Consider the following 19,432-nt stretch of genomic DNA (forward strand, 5'->3'; position numbering starts at 1 on the left):
TCTGGACACTGTGACTCTTTACTCTGTTGTCTGTGGGGACACCCTGACTCTTTACTCTGTTGTCTCTCTCAAAGAGAGAAATGGTTAGGGCAACAATACAATGAAGTCCTTTGTTCTCACTTTTCTGTCAATGAATAAATCACTAAGTATTATTAATATTCTCATAACATGTCTGAAATTAATTAATAAATTAATTCATGTATGTAACATAACATGTAGCTATTACATTATTTTTCTTCCCATTGGTGAGGAAATACATGTCATGTATAGCGTACTATACCTGTTGGGTATTTAAGCCCCCTTGGTCACAGAACTCCTCTTTCTGCAGGTCTGCATCACACCCCTCTGCTTGATCCCTGACCTCCTCTGTCAGCTCTGCTGGGTCCTTCAGTCCCCAACACTCTCCCACTGTCTTCAGCTCCAACACAGGCTCTGCATCCAGGATCTGACTGGATGCTGACTCTGGTTCTAGAACTTCCAGCGGCTCTAGAACTGTCACATGTTCTGGAAATGCTACTGGTTCTAGAACTGTCTCATGTTCTGGAACTAGCTGTCGCTTTGTCACTGTCATCTGCTCTGGTTCTGTCTGTAGTTCTTCCACTAGCACTGGCTGTGGTACTGATTCTGGCTCTCGTTCTTGCACCAGTACTGGCAGTGCCATTGGTTCATAAACTGTTGCTGGTTCCAGAACGGCCTCCGGTTCTAAGTCCAGAACTGGTTCACATTCTGGTTCTGGTTCTGCCTCCTCAGGAACCTCCTCTCCCTCCTCCTCCTCCTCTACAACGAACAGAGACAATAAAACAGGTTAGGTGTGTCTTCTCTACTGCTGATGTGGAATATCCACACAGAACATCAGTAGAACACACTGATGGCCAATGGGGCTCTGGCTAAAAGATAGTGGTGCTCTATATAGGGAAAATAATGATAGTTCAGACGCAGCCATGGTACCTTTGATGAAGTCCAACTTGTACAGAGCCCTCTTCTCTGCGTTGAAGTTGACTCGGTAGTGGTCCATGTTCTCATAACCAGGCTCCAGGGTCTCCACGATGCAGGTACTGGACGCCACATTCACCCTGGCAAGGAGATGGGGATATAAATGAGGTAGCAAACACAGAGAGAAGGATAGAGAGAGGATAGTCAGAATGTGGGACAGACAGAGAGTTTGAATGAGACGGAAACAAAATAGAAAGACTACAAAGTATTGATCAGTAGAGTGGCCCAAACCGTTCCAAACTTCTAACAAATCGTACTTCTTATTAGTTACTAATTATTAGTTACGTCTTATTAGTTATTTATTATGAGTTACTTATTATCAGTACCAGATTAAAAATAAGACTGACTCACTTTACAATCAAGTCTTTGGCAATCTGAGAAAAAGGGAAAAAGACAAAATTATTAAAAGCAAATTAATGTAAAAGATAGATAACAACAATTCCAGTAATGAAATATGTTTTCAAAGTCTTTCAATATTGTATTGTATTGTATTGTATTGCATCCATCAATATTGAGTGAACATACATCTTCAGTCACAGTCTTCATGTACCCACAATAACAATCTGGACGTACCCCAACCAAAAACCCTGGACGAACGGAGATATCCGTACCATGCTGAGAGCATTCAATGTCAGCAGAATGGACCCCGATGACTCGGTGACGCACCACACGTACAGGGCAAGCTGGTACGAGGTCCGTAAATCCATTAGGGACTCAAAAAGACAATAGAGACTCAAACTTGAATGGATGTTCGACAATTTAGACTCGGATGTGGCAAGGACTACAGACTATCACAGAATACATAGGCAAATCCAGTGGTGTGGTTCCCACTGAAGCCTCCGTCCCAGCAGACGAGCAAAAAACACTCTATGCTCGCTTCGAGGTAGACAATACCGAGCCATCCAGGAAGAATCTCACTGCTCTGGACGACCAGGTGCTTTCATTCTCCGAGGCTGGCGTGAGGAAAACTCAAAAAAAAAGAGTGTAGACTCACAAAACCACCAGCACAGATGGAATCCCTGGCCGCGTCCTCAGGGTGTGTGCTGACCAACTGGCGGGCGTCTTCTCGGACATCTTTAACCTGTCCCTGTCTCAGGCTGTAGTCCCCATCTACTTCAAGGAGACCACCATCGTCCCAGTGCCCAAGAAAAACTAAGGTGACATGCCCAAATGACTAAATTGCACCCTTGGTGCTCAGGTTGGTCATTGCCCACATGCCAGGCATGCTGAAGGTCTGATACCAAAAGGCTCAGAGACAGGTTCTATCTACAAGCCATCAGACTGCTGAACACTTGAACTGGACTGACCACCTGTTCTGATTCTCCACATCTTAGCATACACTCACTCACTCATTCACTCACACGGACACTTTACCCCTACCCCTGTACAAATTACCTCGACTAACCTGTACCCCCGCACATTGACTCGGTACCAGTACTCCCTGTATATAGCCTCCACATTGACTCGGTACCAGTACTCCCTGTATATCGCCTCCACATTGACTCGGTACCAGTACCCCCTGTATATAGCCTCCTCATTGACTCTGTACCAGTACTCCCTGTATATAGCCTCCACATTGACTCGGTACCAGTACTCCCTGTATATATCCTCCACATTGACTCTGTACCAGTACTCCCTGTATATAGCCTCCACATTGACTCGGTACCGGTACCCCCTGTATATAGCCTCCCCATTGACTCGGTACCAGTACCCCCTGTATATAGCCTCCACATTGACTCTGTACCAGTACCCCCTGTATATAGCCTCCACATTGACTCGGTACCAGTACTCCCTGTATATAGCCTCCACATTGACTCTGTACCAGTACTCCCTGTATATAGCCTCCACATTGACTCTGTACCAGTACTCCCTGTATATAGCCTCCACATTGACTCTGTACCAGTACCCCCTGTATATAGCCTCCACATTGACTCTGTACCAGTACCCCCGTATATAGCCTCCACATTGACTCTGTACCGGTACCCCCTGTATATAGCCTCCACATTGACTCGGTACCGGTACCTCCTGTATATAGCCTCCACATTGACTCTGTACCAGTACTCCCTGTATATAGCCTCCACATTGACTCTGTACCAGTACCCCCTGTATATAGCCTCCACATTGACTCTGTACCAGTACTCCTTGTATATAGCCTCCACATTGACTCTGTACCGGTACCCCCTGTATATAGCCTCCACATTGACTCTGTACCGGTACCCCCTGTATATAGTCTCCACATTGACTCTGTACCGTAACACCCTGTATATAGCCTCCACATTGACTGTACCGGTACCCCTGTATATAGCCTCCACATTGACTCTGTACCGGTACCCCTGTATATAGCCTCCACATTGACTCGGTACCATAATACCCTGTATATAGCCTCCACATTGACTCGGTACCGTAATACCCTGTATATAGCCTCCACATTGACTCGGTACCATAATACCCTGTATATAGCCTCCACATTGACTCTGTACCATAATACCCTGTATATAGCCTCCACATTGACTCTGTACCGGTACCCCCTGTATATAGCCTCCACATTGACTCTGTACCATAACACCCTGTATATAGCCTCCACATTGACGCGGTACCGGTACCCCCTGTATATAGCCTCCACATTGACTCTGTACCGTAATACCCTGTATATAGCCTCCACATTGACTCTGTACCGTAATACCCTGTATATAGCCTCCACATTGACTCTGTACCGGTATCCCCTGTATATAGCCTCCACATTGACTCTGTACCAGTACCCCCTGTATATAGCCTTCACATTGACTCTGTACCGGTACCCCCTGTATATAGCCTCCACATTGACGCGGTACCGGTACCCCCTGTATATAGCCTCCACATTGACTCTGTACCAGTACTCCCTGTATATAACCTCCACATTGACTCTGTACCGGTACCCCCTGTATATAGCCTCCACATTGTTATTTTACTTTGTTACTTGTATTTAATTTTTTTACTTGTAGTTTATTTAGTCAACTCTATTTCTTGAACTGCATTGTTGGTTAAGGGCTTGTAAGTAAGCATTTCACGGTAAGGTTGTAGTCAGCGCATGTAACAAATACAATTTGATTTGATTCGATTTGACACACACACACACACACACACACACACACACGCTACCCACACATCACAACTGCTGCTACTAGACTCTTATTATGAATGATAAATGCTCCACAATTTAAAAACGTTTCCCTCAATCCCCCCCCCCCTTCACGTGTAAATATTGTACTATACACTGTGCCTTCCTATATTATAATTAAGCTAAAATGTTTATTCTATTCTACTGAGACATTTACTTTATGTTCCTGTTCTTATCTTTAATTATTCATTATTGTTGTTGCATTGTTCTTTAAGGAACCTACAAGGAAGCATTTCATTGGACGATGTATACCATGTGTATCCTGTACATATGACTAATAAAACTTGAAACTATCATGTTGCATCGTACTGCGTCGTGTCGTCCCGCATCGTACTGTACTGTTTGGTATCGTACTGTATCGTATGGTACAGTAGTGTATTGTATTGTACTGTACTGTATTGTATGGTTTCGTACTGTATCGTATGGTATCGTACTGTATTGTATGGTATCGTACTGTATCGTATGGTATCGTACTGTATTGTATGGTATTGTATGGTATTGTACTGTATTGTATGGTATCGTACTGTATTGTATGGTATGGTATCGTACTGTACTGTATGGTATTGTACTGTATTGTATGGTATCGTACTGTATTGTATGGTATCGTACTGTATCGTATGGTATCGTACTGTATGGTATTGTATGGTATCGTACTGTATCGTATGGTATCGTACTGTATTGTATGGTATGGTATTGTACTGTACTGTATGGTATTGTACTGTATTGTATGGTATCGTACTGTATTGTATGGTATCGTACTGTATCGTATGGTATCGTACTGTATGGTATTGTATGGTATCGTACTGTATCGTATGGTATCGTACTGTATTGTATGGTATGGTATCGTACTGTACTGTATGGTATCGTACTGTATTGTATGGTATCGTACTGTATTGTATGGTATCGTACTGTATTGTATGGTATGGTATCGTAATGTATTGTATGGTATCGTACTGTACTGTATTGTATTGTGTTGTATGGTATCGTACTGTATATTATAGTATCGTACTATACTGTATGGTATCGTACTGTATGGTATTGTATTGTATTGTATGGTATCGTACTGTATTGTATGGTATTGTACTGTATTGTATTGTATTGTATGGTATCGTACTGTACTGTATGGTATCGTACTGTACTGTATGGTATTGTACTGTACTGTATGGTATCGTACTGTATTGTATGGTATCGTACTGTATTGTATGGTATCGTACTGTATTGTATGGTATCATACTGTATAGTATTGTATTGTATGGTTTAGTATTGTATTGTATGGTATTGTACTGTATTGTATGGTATGGTATCGTACTGTACTGTATGGTATCATACTGTATTGTATAGTATCGTACTGTATTGTATTGTATTGTATGGTTTCGTACTGTATTGTATGGTATCGTACTGTATTGTATGGTATCGTACTGTATTGTATGGTATCATACTGTATTGTATTGTATTGTATGGTATCGTACTGTATTGTATGGTATCGTACTGTATTGTATGGTATCGTACTGTATTGTATGGTATCGTACTGTATTGTATGGTATGGTATCGTACTGTATGGTATTGTATTGTATTGTATGGTATCGTACTGTATTGTATGGTATTGTACTGTATTGTATTGCATTGTATTGTATGGTATCGTACTGTACTGTATGGTATCGTACTGTGCTGTATGGTATTGTACTGTACTGTATGGTATCGTACTGTATTGTATGGTATCGTACTGTATTGTATTGTATGGTATCGTACTGTACTGTATGGTATCGTACTGTACTGTATGGTATCGTACTGTATGGTATTGTATTGTATGGTATCGTACTGTATTGTATCGTATTGTATTGTATGGTATCGTACTGTATTGTATTGTATTGTATGGTATCGTACTGTATTGTATTGTATTGTATGGTATCGTACTGTATTGTATCGTATGGTATCGTATTGTATTGTATGGTATCGTATCGTATTGTACTCTATTGTATTGTATGGTATCGTACTGTATTGTATTGTATGGTATCGTACTGTATTGTATGGTATCGTATTGTATGGTATCGTACTGTATTGTATGGTATCGTACTGTATTGTATTGTATGGAATCGTATTGTATTGTATGGTATCGTACTGTACTCTATTGTATTGTATTGTACGGTATCGTACTGTATTGTATGGTATCGTACTGTATTGTATGGTATCGTACTGTACTCTATTGTATTGTATTGTATTGTATCGTACTGTTTTGTATGGTATCGTACTGTATTGTATGGTATCGTACTGTACTCTATTGTATTGTATTGTATGGTATCGTACTGTATTGTATGGTATCGTACTGTATTGCATGGTATAGTACTGTATTGTATGGTATCGTACTGTATTGTATGGTATCGTACTGTATTGTATGGTATAGTATTGTATTGCATTGTATTGTATTGTATTGTATGGTATCATACTGTATTGTATGGTATCGTACTGTACTCTATTGTATTGTATTGTATGGTATCGTATTGTATGGTATACTGTATTGTATGGTATCGTACTGTATTGTATGGTATCGTATGGTATTGTATGGTATTGTATTGCATTGTATGGTATCATACTGTATTGTATGGTATCGTACTGTATGGTATTGTATTGTATCCTACTGGATTGTATGGTATAGTATTGTATTGTATGGTATAGTATTGTATGGTATTGTATTGTATTGTATGGTATCGTATTGTATTGTATCGTATTGTATTGTATGGTATCGTACTGTATTGTATTGTATTGTATGGTATCGTACTGTATTGTATCGTATGGTATCGTATTGTATTGTATGGTATCGTATCGTATTGTATGGTATCCTACTGTATTGTATGGTATAGTATTGTATTGTATGGTATAGTATTGTATTGTATGGTATTGTACTGTATTGTATGGTATAGTATTGTATTGTATGGTATTGTACTGTATTGTATTGTATGGTATTGTATTGTATGGTATCGTACTGTATTGTATGGTATAGTATTGTATTGTATGGTATTGTACTGTATTGTATGGTATCGTATTGTATTGTATGGTATTGTACTGTATTGTATGGTATAGTATTGTATTGTATGGTATCGTACTGTATTGTATGGTATAGTATTGTATTGTATGGTATTGTACTGTATTGTATGGTATCGTATTGTATTGTATGGTATTGTACTGTATTGTATGGTATGGTATCGTACTGTATTGTATGGTATCGTACTTTATTGTATGGTATCGTACTGTATTGTATGGTATCGTACTGTATTGTATGGTATCGTACTTTATTGTATGGTATCGTACTGTATTGTATGGTATCGTACTGTATTGTATGGTATGGTATCGTATTGTATGGTATACTGTATTGTATGGTATCGTATGGTATTGTATGGTATTGTATTGTATGGTATTGTATTGTATGGTATCGTACTGTATTGTATGGTATAGTATTGTATTGTATGGTATTGTACTGTATTGTATGGTATCGTATTGTATTGTATGGTATTGTACTGTATTGTATGGTATAGTATTGTATTGTATGGTATCGTACTGTATTGTATGGTATAGTATTGTATTGTATGGTATTGTACTGTATTGTATGGTATCGTATTGTATTGTATGGTATTGTACTGTATTGTATGGTATCGTACTTTATTGTATTGTATTGTATGGTATCGTAATGTATTGTATTGTATCATACTGTATTGTATTGTATTGTACTGTATTGTATGGTATCGTATTGTATTGTATGGTATTGTACTGTATTGTATGGTATCGTACTTTATTGTATTGTATTGTATGGTATCGTAATGTATTGTATTGTATCATACTGTATCGTACTGTATTGTATTGTATGGTATCGTACTGTATTGTATGGTATCGTACTTTATTGTATGGTATCGTACTGTATTGTATGGTATCGTACTGTATTGTATGGTATGGTATCGTACTGTATTGTATGGTATCGTACTGTACTGTATGGTATCGTACTGTATTGTATGGTATCGTACTGTATTGTATTGTATTGTATGGTATCGTAATGTATCGTACTGTATTGTATGGTATCATACTGTATTGTATGGTATCGTACTGTATTGTATGGTATCGTACTGTATTGTATGGTATCATACTGTATTGTATTGTATTGTATGGTATCGTACTGTATTGTATGGTATCGTACTTTATTGTATGGTATCGTACTGTATTGTATGGTATCGTACTGTATTGTATGGTATGGTATCGTACTGTATGGTATTGTATTGTATTGTATGGTATTGTACTGTATTGTATTGTATTGTATTGTATGGTATCGTACTGTACTGTATGGTATCGTACTGTACTGTATGGTATTGTACTGTACTGTATGGTATCGTACTGTATTGTATGGTATCGTACTGTATTGTATTGTATGGTATCATACTGTACTGTATGGTATCGTACTGTACTGTATGGTATCGTACTGTATGGTATGGTATCGTACTGTATTGTATTGTATTGTATGGCATCGTACTGTATTGTATCGTATTGTATTGTATGGTATCGTACTGTATTGTATTGTATTGTATGGTATCGTACTGTATTGTATTGTATTGTATGGTATCGTACTGTAATGTATTGTATGGTATCGTATTGTATTGTATGGTATCGTACTGTATTGTATTGTATTGTATGGTATCGTACTGTATTGTATGGTATCGTACTGTATTGTATTGTATTGTATGGTATCGTACTGTATTGTATGGTATGGTATCGTACTGTATGGTATTGTATTGTATTGTATGGTATCGTATCGTATTGTACTCTATTGTATTGTATGGTATCGTACTGTATTGTATTGTATGGTATCGTACTGTATTGTATCGTATTGTATGGTATCGTACTGTATTGTATGGTATCGTACTGTATTGTATTGTATGGAATCGTATTGTATTGTATGGTATCGTACTGTACTCTATTGTATTGTATGGTATCGTACTGTATTGTATGGTATCGTACTGTATTGTATGGTATCGTACTGTACTCTATTGTATTGTATTGTATCGTACTGTTTTGTATGGTATCGTACTGTATTGTATGGTATCGTACTGTATTGTATGGTATCGTACTGTACTCTATTGTATTGTATTGTATGGTATCGTACTGTATTGTATGGTATCGTACTGTATTGTATGGTATAGTACTGTATTGTATGGTATCGTACTGTATTGTATGGTATCGTACTGTACTGTATTGTATTGCATTGTATTGTATTGTATTGTATGGTATCATACTGTATTGTATGGTATCGTACTGTATTGTATGGTATCGTACTGTATTGTATGGTATCGTACTGTACTCTATTGTATTGTATTGTATGGTATCGTATTGTATGGTATACTGTATTGTATGGTATCGTATGGTATTGTATGGTATTGTATTGCATTGTATGGTATCATACTGTATTGTATGGTATCGTACTGTATGGTATTGTATTGTATCCTACTGGATTGTATGGTATAGTATTGTATTGTATGGTATAGTATTGTATGGTATTGTATTGTATTGTATTGTATGGTATCGTATTGTATTGTATCGTATTGTATTGTATGGTATCGTACTATATTGTATGGTATCGTACTGTATTGTATTGTATTGTATGGTATCGTACTGTATTGTATTGTATTGTATGGTATCGTATTGTATTGTATGGTATCGTATCGTATTGTATGGTATCCTACTGTATTGTATGGTATAGTATTGTATTGTATGGTATAGTATTGTATTGTATGGTATTGTACTGTATTGTATGGTATCGTATTGTATTGTATGGTATTGTACTGTATTGTATGGTATGGTATCGTACTGTACTGTGTGGTATCGTACTGTATTGTATGGTATCGTACTGTATTGTATGGTATCGTACTGTATTGTATTGTATGGTATCGTACTGTACTGTATGGTATCGTACTGTATTGTATGGTTTCGTACTGTACTGTATGGTATCGTACTGTATTGTATGGTATCGTACTGTATTGTATGTTATCGTACTGTATTGTATGGTATCATACTGTATTGTATTGTATTGTATGGTATCGTACTGTATTGTATGGTATCGTACTTTATTGTATGGTATCGTACTGTATTGTATGGTATCGTACTGTATTGTATGGTATGGTATCGTACTGTATGGTATTGTATTGTATTGTATGGTATTGTACTGTATTGTATTGTATTGTACTGTATGGTATCGTACTGTACTGTATGGTATCGTACTGTATGGTATTGTATTGTATTGTATGGTATTGTACTGTATTGTATTGTATTGTATTGTATGGTATCGTACTGTACTGTATGGTATCGTACTGTACTGTATGGTATTGTACTGTACTGTATGGTATCGTACTGTATTGTATGGTATCGTACTGTATTGTATTGTATGGTATCGTACTGTATTGTATGGTATCGTACTGTATTGTATGGTATGGTATCGTACTGTATGGTATTGTATTGTATTGTATGGTATTGTACTGTATTGTATTCTATTGTATTGTATGGTATCGTACTGTACTGTATGGTATCGTACTGTACTGTATGGTATCGTACTGTACTGTATGGTATTGTACTGTACTGTATGGTATCGTACTGTATTGTATTGTATTGTATTGTATGGTATCGTATTGTATGGTATCGTATTGTATTGTATTGTATGGTATCGTATTGTATTGTATCGTATTGTATTGTATGGTATCGTACTGTATTGTATTGTATGGTATCGTACTGTACTGTATGGTATTGTACTGTACTGTATGGTATCGTACTGTATTGTATGGTATCGTACTGTATTGTATTGTATGGTATCGTATTGTATTGTATGGTATAGTATTGTATTGTATGGTATAGTATTGTATTGTATGGTATAGTATTGTATGGTATTGTATTGTATTGTATGGTATCGTATTGTATTGTATCGTATTGTATTGTATGGTATCGTACTATATTGTATGGTATCGTACTGTATTGTATTGTATGGTATCGTATTGTATTGTATGGTATCGTATCGTATTGTATGGTATCCTACTGTATTGTATGGTATAGTATTGTATTGTATGGTATAGTATTGTATTGTATGGTATTGTACTGTATTGTATGGTATCGTACTGTATTGTATGGTATAGTATTGTATTGTATGGTATTGTACTGTATTGTATGGTATCGTATTGTATTGTATGGTATTGTACTGTATTGTATGGTATGGTATCGTACTGTACTGTATGGTATCGTACTGTATTGTATTGTATTGTATGGTTTCGTACTGTACTGTATGGTATCGTACTGTATTGTATGGTATCGTACTGTATTGTATGGTATCGTACTGTATTGTATGGTATCATACTGTATTGTATTGTATTGTATGGTATCGTACTGTATTGTATGGTATCGTACTTTATTGTATGGTATCGTACTGTATTGTATGGTATCGTACTGTATTGTATGGTATGGTATCGTACTGTATGGTATTGTATTGTATTGTATGGTATTGTACTGTATTGTATTGTATTGTATTGTATGGTATCGTACTGTACTGTATGGTATCGTACTGTACTGTATGGTATTGTACTGTACTGTATGGTATCGTACTGTATTGTATGGTATCGTACTGTATTGTATTGTATGGTATCGTACTGTACTGTATGGTATCGTACTGTACTGTATGGTATCGTACTGTATGGTATGGTATCGTACTGTATTGTATTGTATTGTATGGCATCGTACTGTATTGTATCGTATTGTATTGTATGGTATCGTACTATATTGTATGGTATCGTACTGTATTGTATTGTATTGTATGGTATCGTACTGTATTGTATTGTATTGTATGGTATCGTACTGTAATGTATTGTATGGTATCGTATTGTATTGTATGGTATCGTACTGTATTGTACGGTATCGTATTGTACTCTATTGTATTGTATTGTATGGTATCGTACTGTATTGTATTGTATGGTATCGTACTGTATTGTATGGCATCGTATTGTATGGTATCGTACTGTATTGTATGGTATCGTACTGTATTGTATTGTATGGAATCGTATTGTATTGTATGGTATCGTACTGTATTGTATGGTATCGTACTGTACTCTATTGTATTGTATTGTATGGTATCGTACTGTATTGTATGGTATCGTACTGTATTGTATGGTATCGTACTGTACTCTATTGTATTGTATTGTATTGTGTCGTACTGTTTTGTATGGTATCGTACTGTATTGTATGGTATCGTACTGAACTCTATTGTATTGTATTGTATGGTATCGTACTGTATTGTATGGTATCGTACTGTATTGTATGGTATAGTACTGTATTGTATGGTATCGTACTGTATTGTATGGTATCGTACTGTACTGTATTGTATTGTATTGTATTGTATTGTATTGTATGGTATCATACTGTATTGTATGGTATCGTACTGTATTGTATGGTATCGTACTGTATTGTATGGTATCGTACTGTACTCTATTGTATTGTATTGTATGGTATCGTATTGTATGGTATACTGTATTGTATGGTATCGTATGGTATTGTACGGTATTGTATGGTATCATACTGTATTGTATGGTATCGTACTGTATGGTATTGTATTGTATCCTACTGGATTGTATGGTATAGTATTGTATTGTATGGTATAGTATTGTATGGTATTGTATTGTATTGTATGGTATCGTATTGTATTGTATCGTATTGTATTGTATGGTATCGTACTATATTGTATGGTATCGTACTGTATTGTATTGTATGGTATCGTACTGTATTGTATTGTATGGTATCGTATTGTATTGTATGGTATCGTATCGTATTGTATGGTATCCTACTGTATTGTATGGTATAGTATTGTATTGTATGGTATAGTATTGTATTGTATGGTATTGTACTGTATTGTATGGTATCGTATTGTATTGTATGGTATTGTACTGTATTGTATGGTATGGTATCGTACTGTACTGTATGGTATCGTACTGTATTGTATTGTATTGTATGGTTTCGTACTGTACTGTATGGTATCGTACTGTATTGTATGGTATCGTACTGTATTGTATGGTATCGTACTGTATTGTATGGTATCATACTGTATTGTATTGTATTGTATGGTATCGTACTGTATTGTATGGTATCGTACTTTATTGTATGGTATCGTACTGTATTGTATGGTATCGTACTGTATTGTATGGTATGGTATCGTACTGTATGGTATTGTATTGTATTGTATGGTATTGTACTGTATTGTATTGTATTGTATTGTATGGTATCGTACTGTACTGTATGGTATCGTACTGTACTGTATGGTATTGTACTGTACTGTATGGTATCGTACTGTATTGTATGGTATCGTACTGTATTGTATTGTATGGTATCGTACTGTACTGTATGGTATCGTACTGTACTGTATGGTATCGTACTGTATGGTATGGTATCGTACTGTATTGTATTGTATTGTATGGCATCGTACTGTATTGTATCGTATTGTATTGTATGGTATCGTACTATATTGTATGGTATCGTACTGTATTGTATTGTATTGTATGGTATCGTACTGTATTGTATTGTATGGTATCGTACTGTATTGTATTGTATTGTATGGTATCGTACTGTAATGTATTGTATGGTATCGTATTGTATTGTATGGTATCGTACTGTATTGTATTGTATTGTATGGTATCGTACTGTATTGTATTGTATTGTATGGTATCGTACTGTATTGTATTGTATTGTATGGTATCGTACTGTAATGTATTGTATGGTATCGTATTGTATTGTATGGTATCGTACTGTATTGTATGGTATCGTACTGTATTGTATTGTATTGTATGGTATCGTACTGTATTGTATTGTATTGTATGGTATCGTACTGTATTGTATGGTATCGTACTGTATTGTATTGTATGGTATCGTACTGTATTGTATGGTATCGTACTGTATTGTATGGTATCGTACTGTATTGTATTGTATTGTATGGTATCATACTGTATTGTATCGTATTGTATTGTATGGTATCGTATTGTATTGTATGGTATCGTACTGTATTGTATGGTATCGTACTGTATTGTATTGTATTGTATGGTATCGTACTGTATTGTATTGTATTGTATGGTATCGTACTGTATGGTATGGTATCGTACTGTATTGTATTGTATTGTATGGTATCGTACTGTATTGTATCGTATTGTATTGTATGGTATCGTACTGTATTGTACGGTATCGTATTGTACTCTATTGTATTGTATTGTATGGTATCGTACTGTATTGTATTGTATGGTATCGTACTGTATTGTATGGTATCGTACTGTATTGTATTGTATTGTATGGTATCGTACTGTAATGTATTGTATGGTATCGTATTGTATTGTATGGTATCGTACTGTATTGTACGGTATCGTATTGTACTCTATTGTATTGTATTGTATGGTATCGTACTGTATTGTATTGTATGGTATCGTACTGTATTGTATGGCATCGTATTGTATGGTATCGTACTGTATTGTATGGTATCGTACTGTATTGTATGGTATCGTACTGTACTCTATTGTATTGTATTGTATGGTATCGTACTGTATTGTATGGTATCGTACTGTATTGTATGGTATCGTACTGTACTCTATTGTATTGTATTGTATTGTATCGTTCTGTATTGTATGGTATCGTACTGTATTGTATGGTATCGTACTGTACTCTATTGTATTGTATTGTATCGTACTGTATTGTATGGTATCGTACTGTATTGTATGGTATCGTACTGTACTGTATTGTATTGTATTGTATTGTATTGTATGGTATCATACTGTATTGTATGGTATCGTACTGTATTGTATGGTATCGTACTGTACTCTATTGTATTGTATTGTATGGTATCGTATTGTATGGTATCATACTGTATTGTATGGTATCGTACTGTATTGTATGGTATCGTACTGTATGGTATTGTATTGTATCCTACTGTATTGTATGGTATAGTATTGTATTGTATGGTATTGTATTGTATTGTATGGTATCGTATTGTATTGTATGGTATCGTACTGTATTGTATGGTATCGTACTGTATGGTATTGTATGGTATCCTACTGTATTGTATGGTATAGTATTGTATTGTATGGTATAGTATTGTATTGTATGGTATTGTACTGTATTGTATGTTATCGTATTGTATTGTATGGTATTGTATTGCATTGTATGGTATCATACTGTATTGTATGGTATCGTACTGTATGGTATTGTATGGTATCCTACTGTATTGTATGGTATAGTATTGTATTGTATGGTATAGTATTGTATTCTATTGTATTGTACTGTATTGTATGGTATCGTATTGTATTGTATGGTATTGTACTGTATTGTATTGTATTGTATGGTATAGTACTGTATTGTATGGTATAGTATTGTATCGTATGGTATTGTACTGTATTGTATGGTATCGTATTGTATTGTATGGTATCGTATTGTATTGTATGGTATCGTACCTTCATGAAGGCAGCCATCTCAGGTTCCTGCATGGTGGTCATAGCAGTCTCTACCAGTTTGGTGCTGGTCTCTACGCTCTCTCTGTAGGATCGCACCAGCGATCGAGCGTGACCCGTCTTCTCCTCCTGCTCGTACGTGACTCGCTGCTTCATGATCCTCTGTCGCTCCTCCAGGATGGCGAGCATGCGGTTAAACTTCTCACACACCGTCTGCTTCTGGGTCTTACTGTTCTCCTGTAGAAACACAGGCATAAGGTCAATCTTTTCAGACGTCCTGACAACTTTAGGGGATCATTTTGGGACGTCCCTGGGATGTCGCGAGGACGAGGTTTTGTTAGCGGAGCGTTACTGATCAAAACCAAGCAGCACTTTATGGATGTACACGACAATACACCAAAGTAGAACAGACACAAAAGGCACTAACGTCAACATTCTTTATAACTGAACAACTGGAAAAGTATAACTTATAGATTGGGGCGGCAGGGTAGCCGAGCGTTGGACTAGTTGGACTAGCAAGTTCGAATCCCCGAGCTGACAAGGTACAAATCTGTCGTTCTGCCCCTGAACAGGCAGTTAACCCACTGTTCCTAGGCCATCATTGAAAATAAGAATTTGTTCTTAACTGACTTGCCTAGTTAAATAAAGGTAAAAAAAATATATATATATATATATTGGGCTCCCGAGTGGCACAGCGGTCTAAGGCACTGCATCTCAGTGCTAGAGGCGTCACTACAGACTCTGGTTCGATTCCAGGCTGTATCACAACCGGCCGTGATTGGGAGTCCCATAGGGCAGCGCACAATTGGCCCAGCGTCGTCTGGGTTTGGGTTTGGCCCGGGTAGGCCGTCATTTTAAATAAGAATTTGTTCTTAAAACTGACTTGTCCAGTTAAATAAAAGGTTAAATAAAAAACGAAATAAAGAAAAAGATTGTATTAGTTAGAGACTGAGTAGATAACAAAACTTCGGCTCACTGTTGATTTGAATCTTGATCTTGTAACTGAACAACACCAAGCAGCACTTCAAACTTTATAGGTGCAAAAAAGTCCCTGACGACACACCAGAAAAGATAGAACACGAACAACGCTAACCTCAACATTCTTGCAGGTCACTTCCAACTCATTGATGAAGGCTTGGACCTGGTCGTTCGATGCCACCAAGGAGCTAACCACCTCACTCAGCTCAGCCTGTTGAGAGAAAGGTAGAGGTTTCACAGAGGAATTACCGTAGCTACTGTGGGCCACGTGTTACTGGTGAGTCAGGATCATTTTATTTTCATGTTCTACATATCTTTATGATATCATCATACATCTAAAGTGTAACAAGTTTCACAGAAGCGAAACCTGTAACTGCCTGGTGAGTCAGGCTACTTTCTTTCCTCGTCTAATGTGATCCGGGGTGAGCCCCCAAATATGTTACAGCACAAATTAACCAATGATTGCCAAGGCACATCTCTACACCCAGGTGTCATCCCACAGAACTTGTCCAATAAGATTATTTTTCTTTGCTACAGTGTGCCCTAATGAACACTACCCAGGTGAAAGTTGCCGTCTGTGATGTCATCAATGTGCGACCCATGCCTGAGGCCTTACTCACTCACCTTCTGCTGCTGGTAGACCTGTGTTAGCGGTGCCACCTGGCAGGTGTTGTGGGCACCGAACACCTTGCAGAGGGAACAGGTAGGCACCTGGCAGGTGATGCAGTAGATGTTGACCTTCTCACCGTCGTGCTCCTCACAGGTGGGCTGGCTCGCAGGCTTTGACGACTGGGATCTAGAGCTAGGAGGATTGTGGGAAGGAGATGAGGAGGAATGCCAGCCAGGATTAGGAAGCCAAAATAAAAACTAAAATGCCTTCTAGATGTAATTTGTTGATATTCCTTTGGCATCCTTATTTTGAAACCTTCAGGAGAGCGACCCACATTCCACTCCCTCACCTGGTGGACTCCTGTTTGTAGACGTCACTAATATAGTTCACCAAGAGGAGGGTTGACCTGGCCACCCCTGTCTAATCCCATCCCCTCTCTTACCAAACATCTTTACATTAAAGACCTCTGTCCTCACCTGGTGGACTCCTGTTTGTAGACGTCAATAATATTCTCTACCAGCAGGTTGCGCTGCAGCCCGTAGACACCGTGACGGTCCAACACAACTTCCCGACTGCAGGACGGACAGCGGAACCTCCCTCCAGACCCCACCTGGAACAGAGCGGGCAACACACCTTACTCAGCACGCCGTCTATAAACACACACACAGCGATGCAGGAAGTAAACAGCTGTATCGGGCCGACTTCCTCCTGTTGCTCGTGGCAACGTCATATTGCCGAGTCTCAGTTTAAATATAGAACATTATATATACACTGAATGTAGAAGACATTACATCAAATCTAATTTGATTTGTCACGTGCGCCGAATACAACAGGTGTAATGCAGGTGTAACAGGTGAACTGCTTACTTACAAGCCCTTAACCAACAATGCAGTTTTAAGAAAATCCTTAAAAAAGTAAGAGAAAAATAAGAAATAATTAAAGAGCAGCAGTAAATAACAATAGTGGAGCTATATACAGGGGGTACCGTTACAGAGTCAATGTGTCAATGTGCGCAGGCACCGGTGCCGAGGTAATTATGTACATGTAGGTAGTTATTAAAGTAACTATGCAAAGATAATAACAGAGAGTTGCAGTAGCGTAGGGGGAGGGGGGCAATGGAAATAGTCTGGGTAGCCATTTGATTATCTGTTCGGGAGTCTTCTGGCTTGGGGGGTAGAAGCTGTTTAGAAGCCTCTTGGACCTAGGCTTGGCGCTCCGGTACCACTTGCCGTGCGGTAGCAGAGAGAACAGTCTATGTCAAGGGTGGCTGGAGTCTTTGAACATTTTTAGGGCCTTCCTCTGACATCGCCTGGTAAAGAGGTCCTGGGTGGCAGGACGCTTGGCCCCATTGATGTACTGGGCCTTATGCACTACCCTCTGTGGTGCCTTGCAGTCGGAGGCCGAGCAGTTGCCATCTCCTTTGTCTTGATCACGTTGAGGGAGAGGTTGTTGTCCTTGCACCACACGGTCAGGTCTCGGTCCTCCTCCCTATAGGCCGTCTCATCTATGTCGGTGATCAGGCCTACCACCGTTGTGTCATCAGCAAACTTAATGATGGTGTTGGAGTCATGCCTGGCTGTGCAGTCATGAGTGAACAGGGAGTACATCAGGGGACTGAGCACGCACCCCTGAGGTGCCCCCATGTTGAGGATCAGCGTGGCGGCTGTGTTGTTGCCTACCCTTACCACCTGGGGTCGGCCCATCAAGAAGTCCAGGATCCAGTTGCAGAGAGAGGTGTTTAGTCCCAGGGTCCTTAGCTTAGTGATGAGCTTTGAGGGCACTACGTTGTTGAACGCTGATTTGTAGTCAATTAATAGCATTCTCATATAGGTGTTCATTTTGTCCAGGTGGGAAGGGCAGTGTGGAGTGCAATAGAGATTGCATCATCTGTGGATCTGTTGGTGCAGTATGTAAATTGGAGTGGGTCTAGGGTTTCTGGGACAATGATGTTGATGTGAGCATGACCAGCCTTTCAAAGCATTTCATGGCTACAGATGTGAGTGCTACAGGTCGGTAGTGATTTAGGCAGGTTACCTTAGTGTTCTTGGGCACAGGGACTATGCTGGTCTGCATTAAACATGTTGGTATTACAGACTCGGACAGGGAGAGGTTGAAAATGTCAGTGAAGCCAGTTGGTCAGCGCATGCTCGGAGAATACGTCCTGGTAATCAGTCTGGCCCTGCGGCCTTGTGAATGTTAACCTGT

At 38.2% G+C, this 19,432-nt stretch overlaps 1 protein-coding gene across 3 annotated transcripts in view; it reads right to left on the bottom strand.

The window, feature by feature from the left end:
* LOC139416954 (tripartite motif containing 101) overlaps positions 1 to 19,432 on the bottom strand; it is a 41,835-nt gene that overhangs the window by 16,341 nt on the left and 6,062 nt on the right. For all 3 annotated transcript variants that reach the window (XM_071166164.1, XM_071166166.1, XM_071166165.1), the window contains exons 3-9: positions 17,704 to 17,837; positions 17,242 to 17,419; positions 16,733 to 16,828; positions 15,643 to 15,876; positions 1,345 to 1,367; positions 949 to 1,073; positions 281 to 777 (exon numbers count right to left, since the gene is read on the bottom strand). In XM_071166164.1, the coding sequence (XP_071022265.1) occupies positions 281 to 777; positions 949 to 1,073; positions 1,345 to 1,367; positions 15,643 to 15,876; positions 16,733 to 16,828; positions 17,242 to 17,419; positions 17,704 to 17,837 (1,287 nt within the window). The remainder of the gene's footprint in view (positions 1 to 280; positions 778 to 948; positions 1,074 to 1,344; positions 1,368 to 15,642; positions 15,877 to 16,732; positions 16,829 to 17,241; positions 17,420 to 17,703; positions 17,838 to 19,432) is intronic.

This window comes from Oncorhynchus clarkii, chromosome 9, assembly GCF_045791955.1.
Source record: "Oncorhynchus clarkii lewisi isolate Uvic-CL-2024 chromosome 9, UVic_Ocla_1.0, whole genome shotgun sequence".
NCBI lineage: Eukaryota > Metazoa > Chordata > Actinopteri > Salmoniformes > Salmonidae > Oncorhynchus > Oncorhynchus clarkii.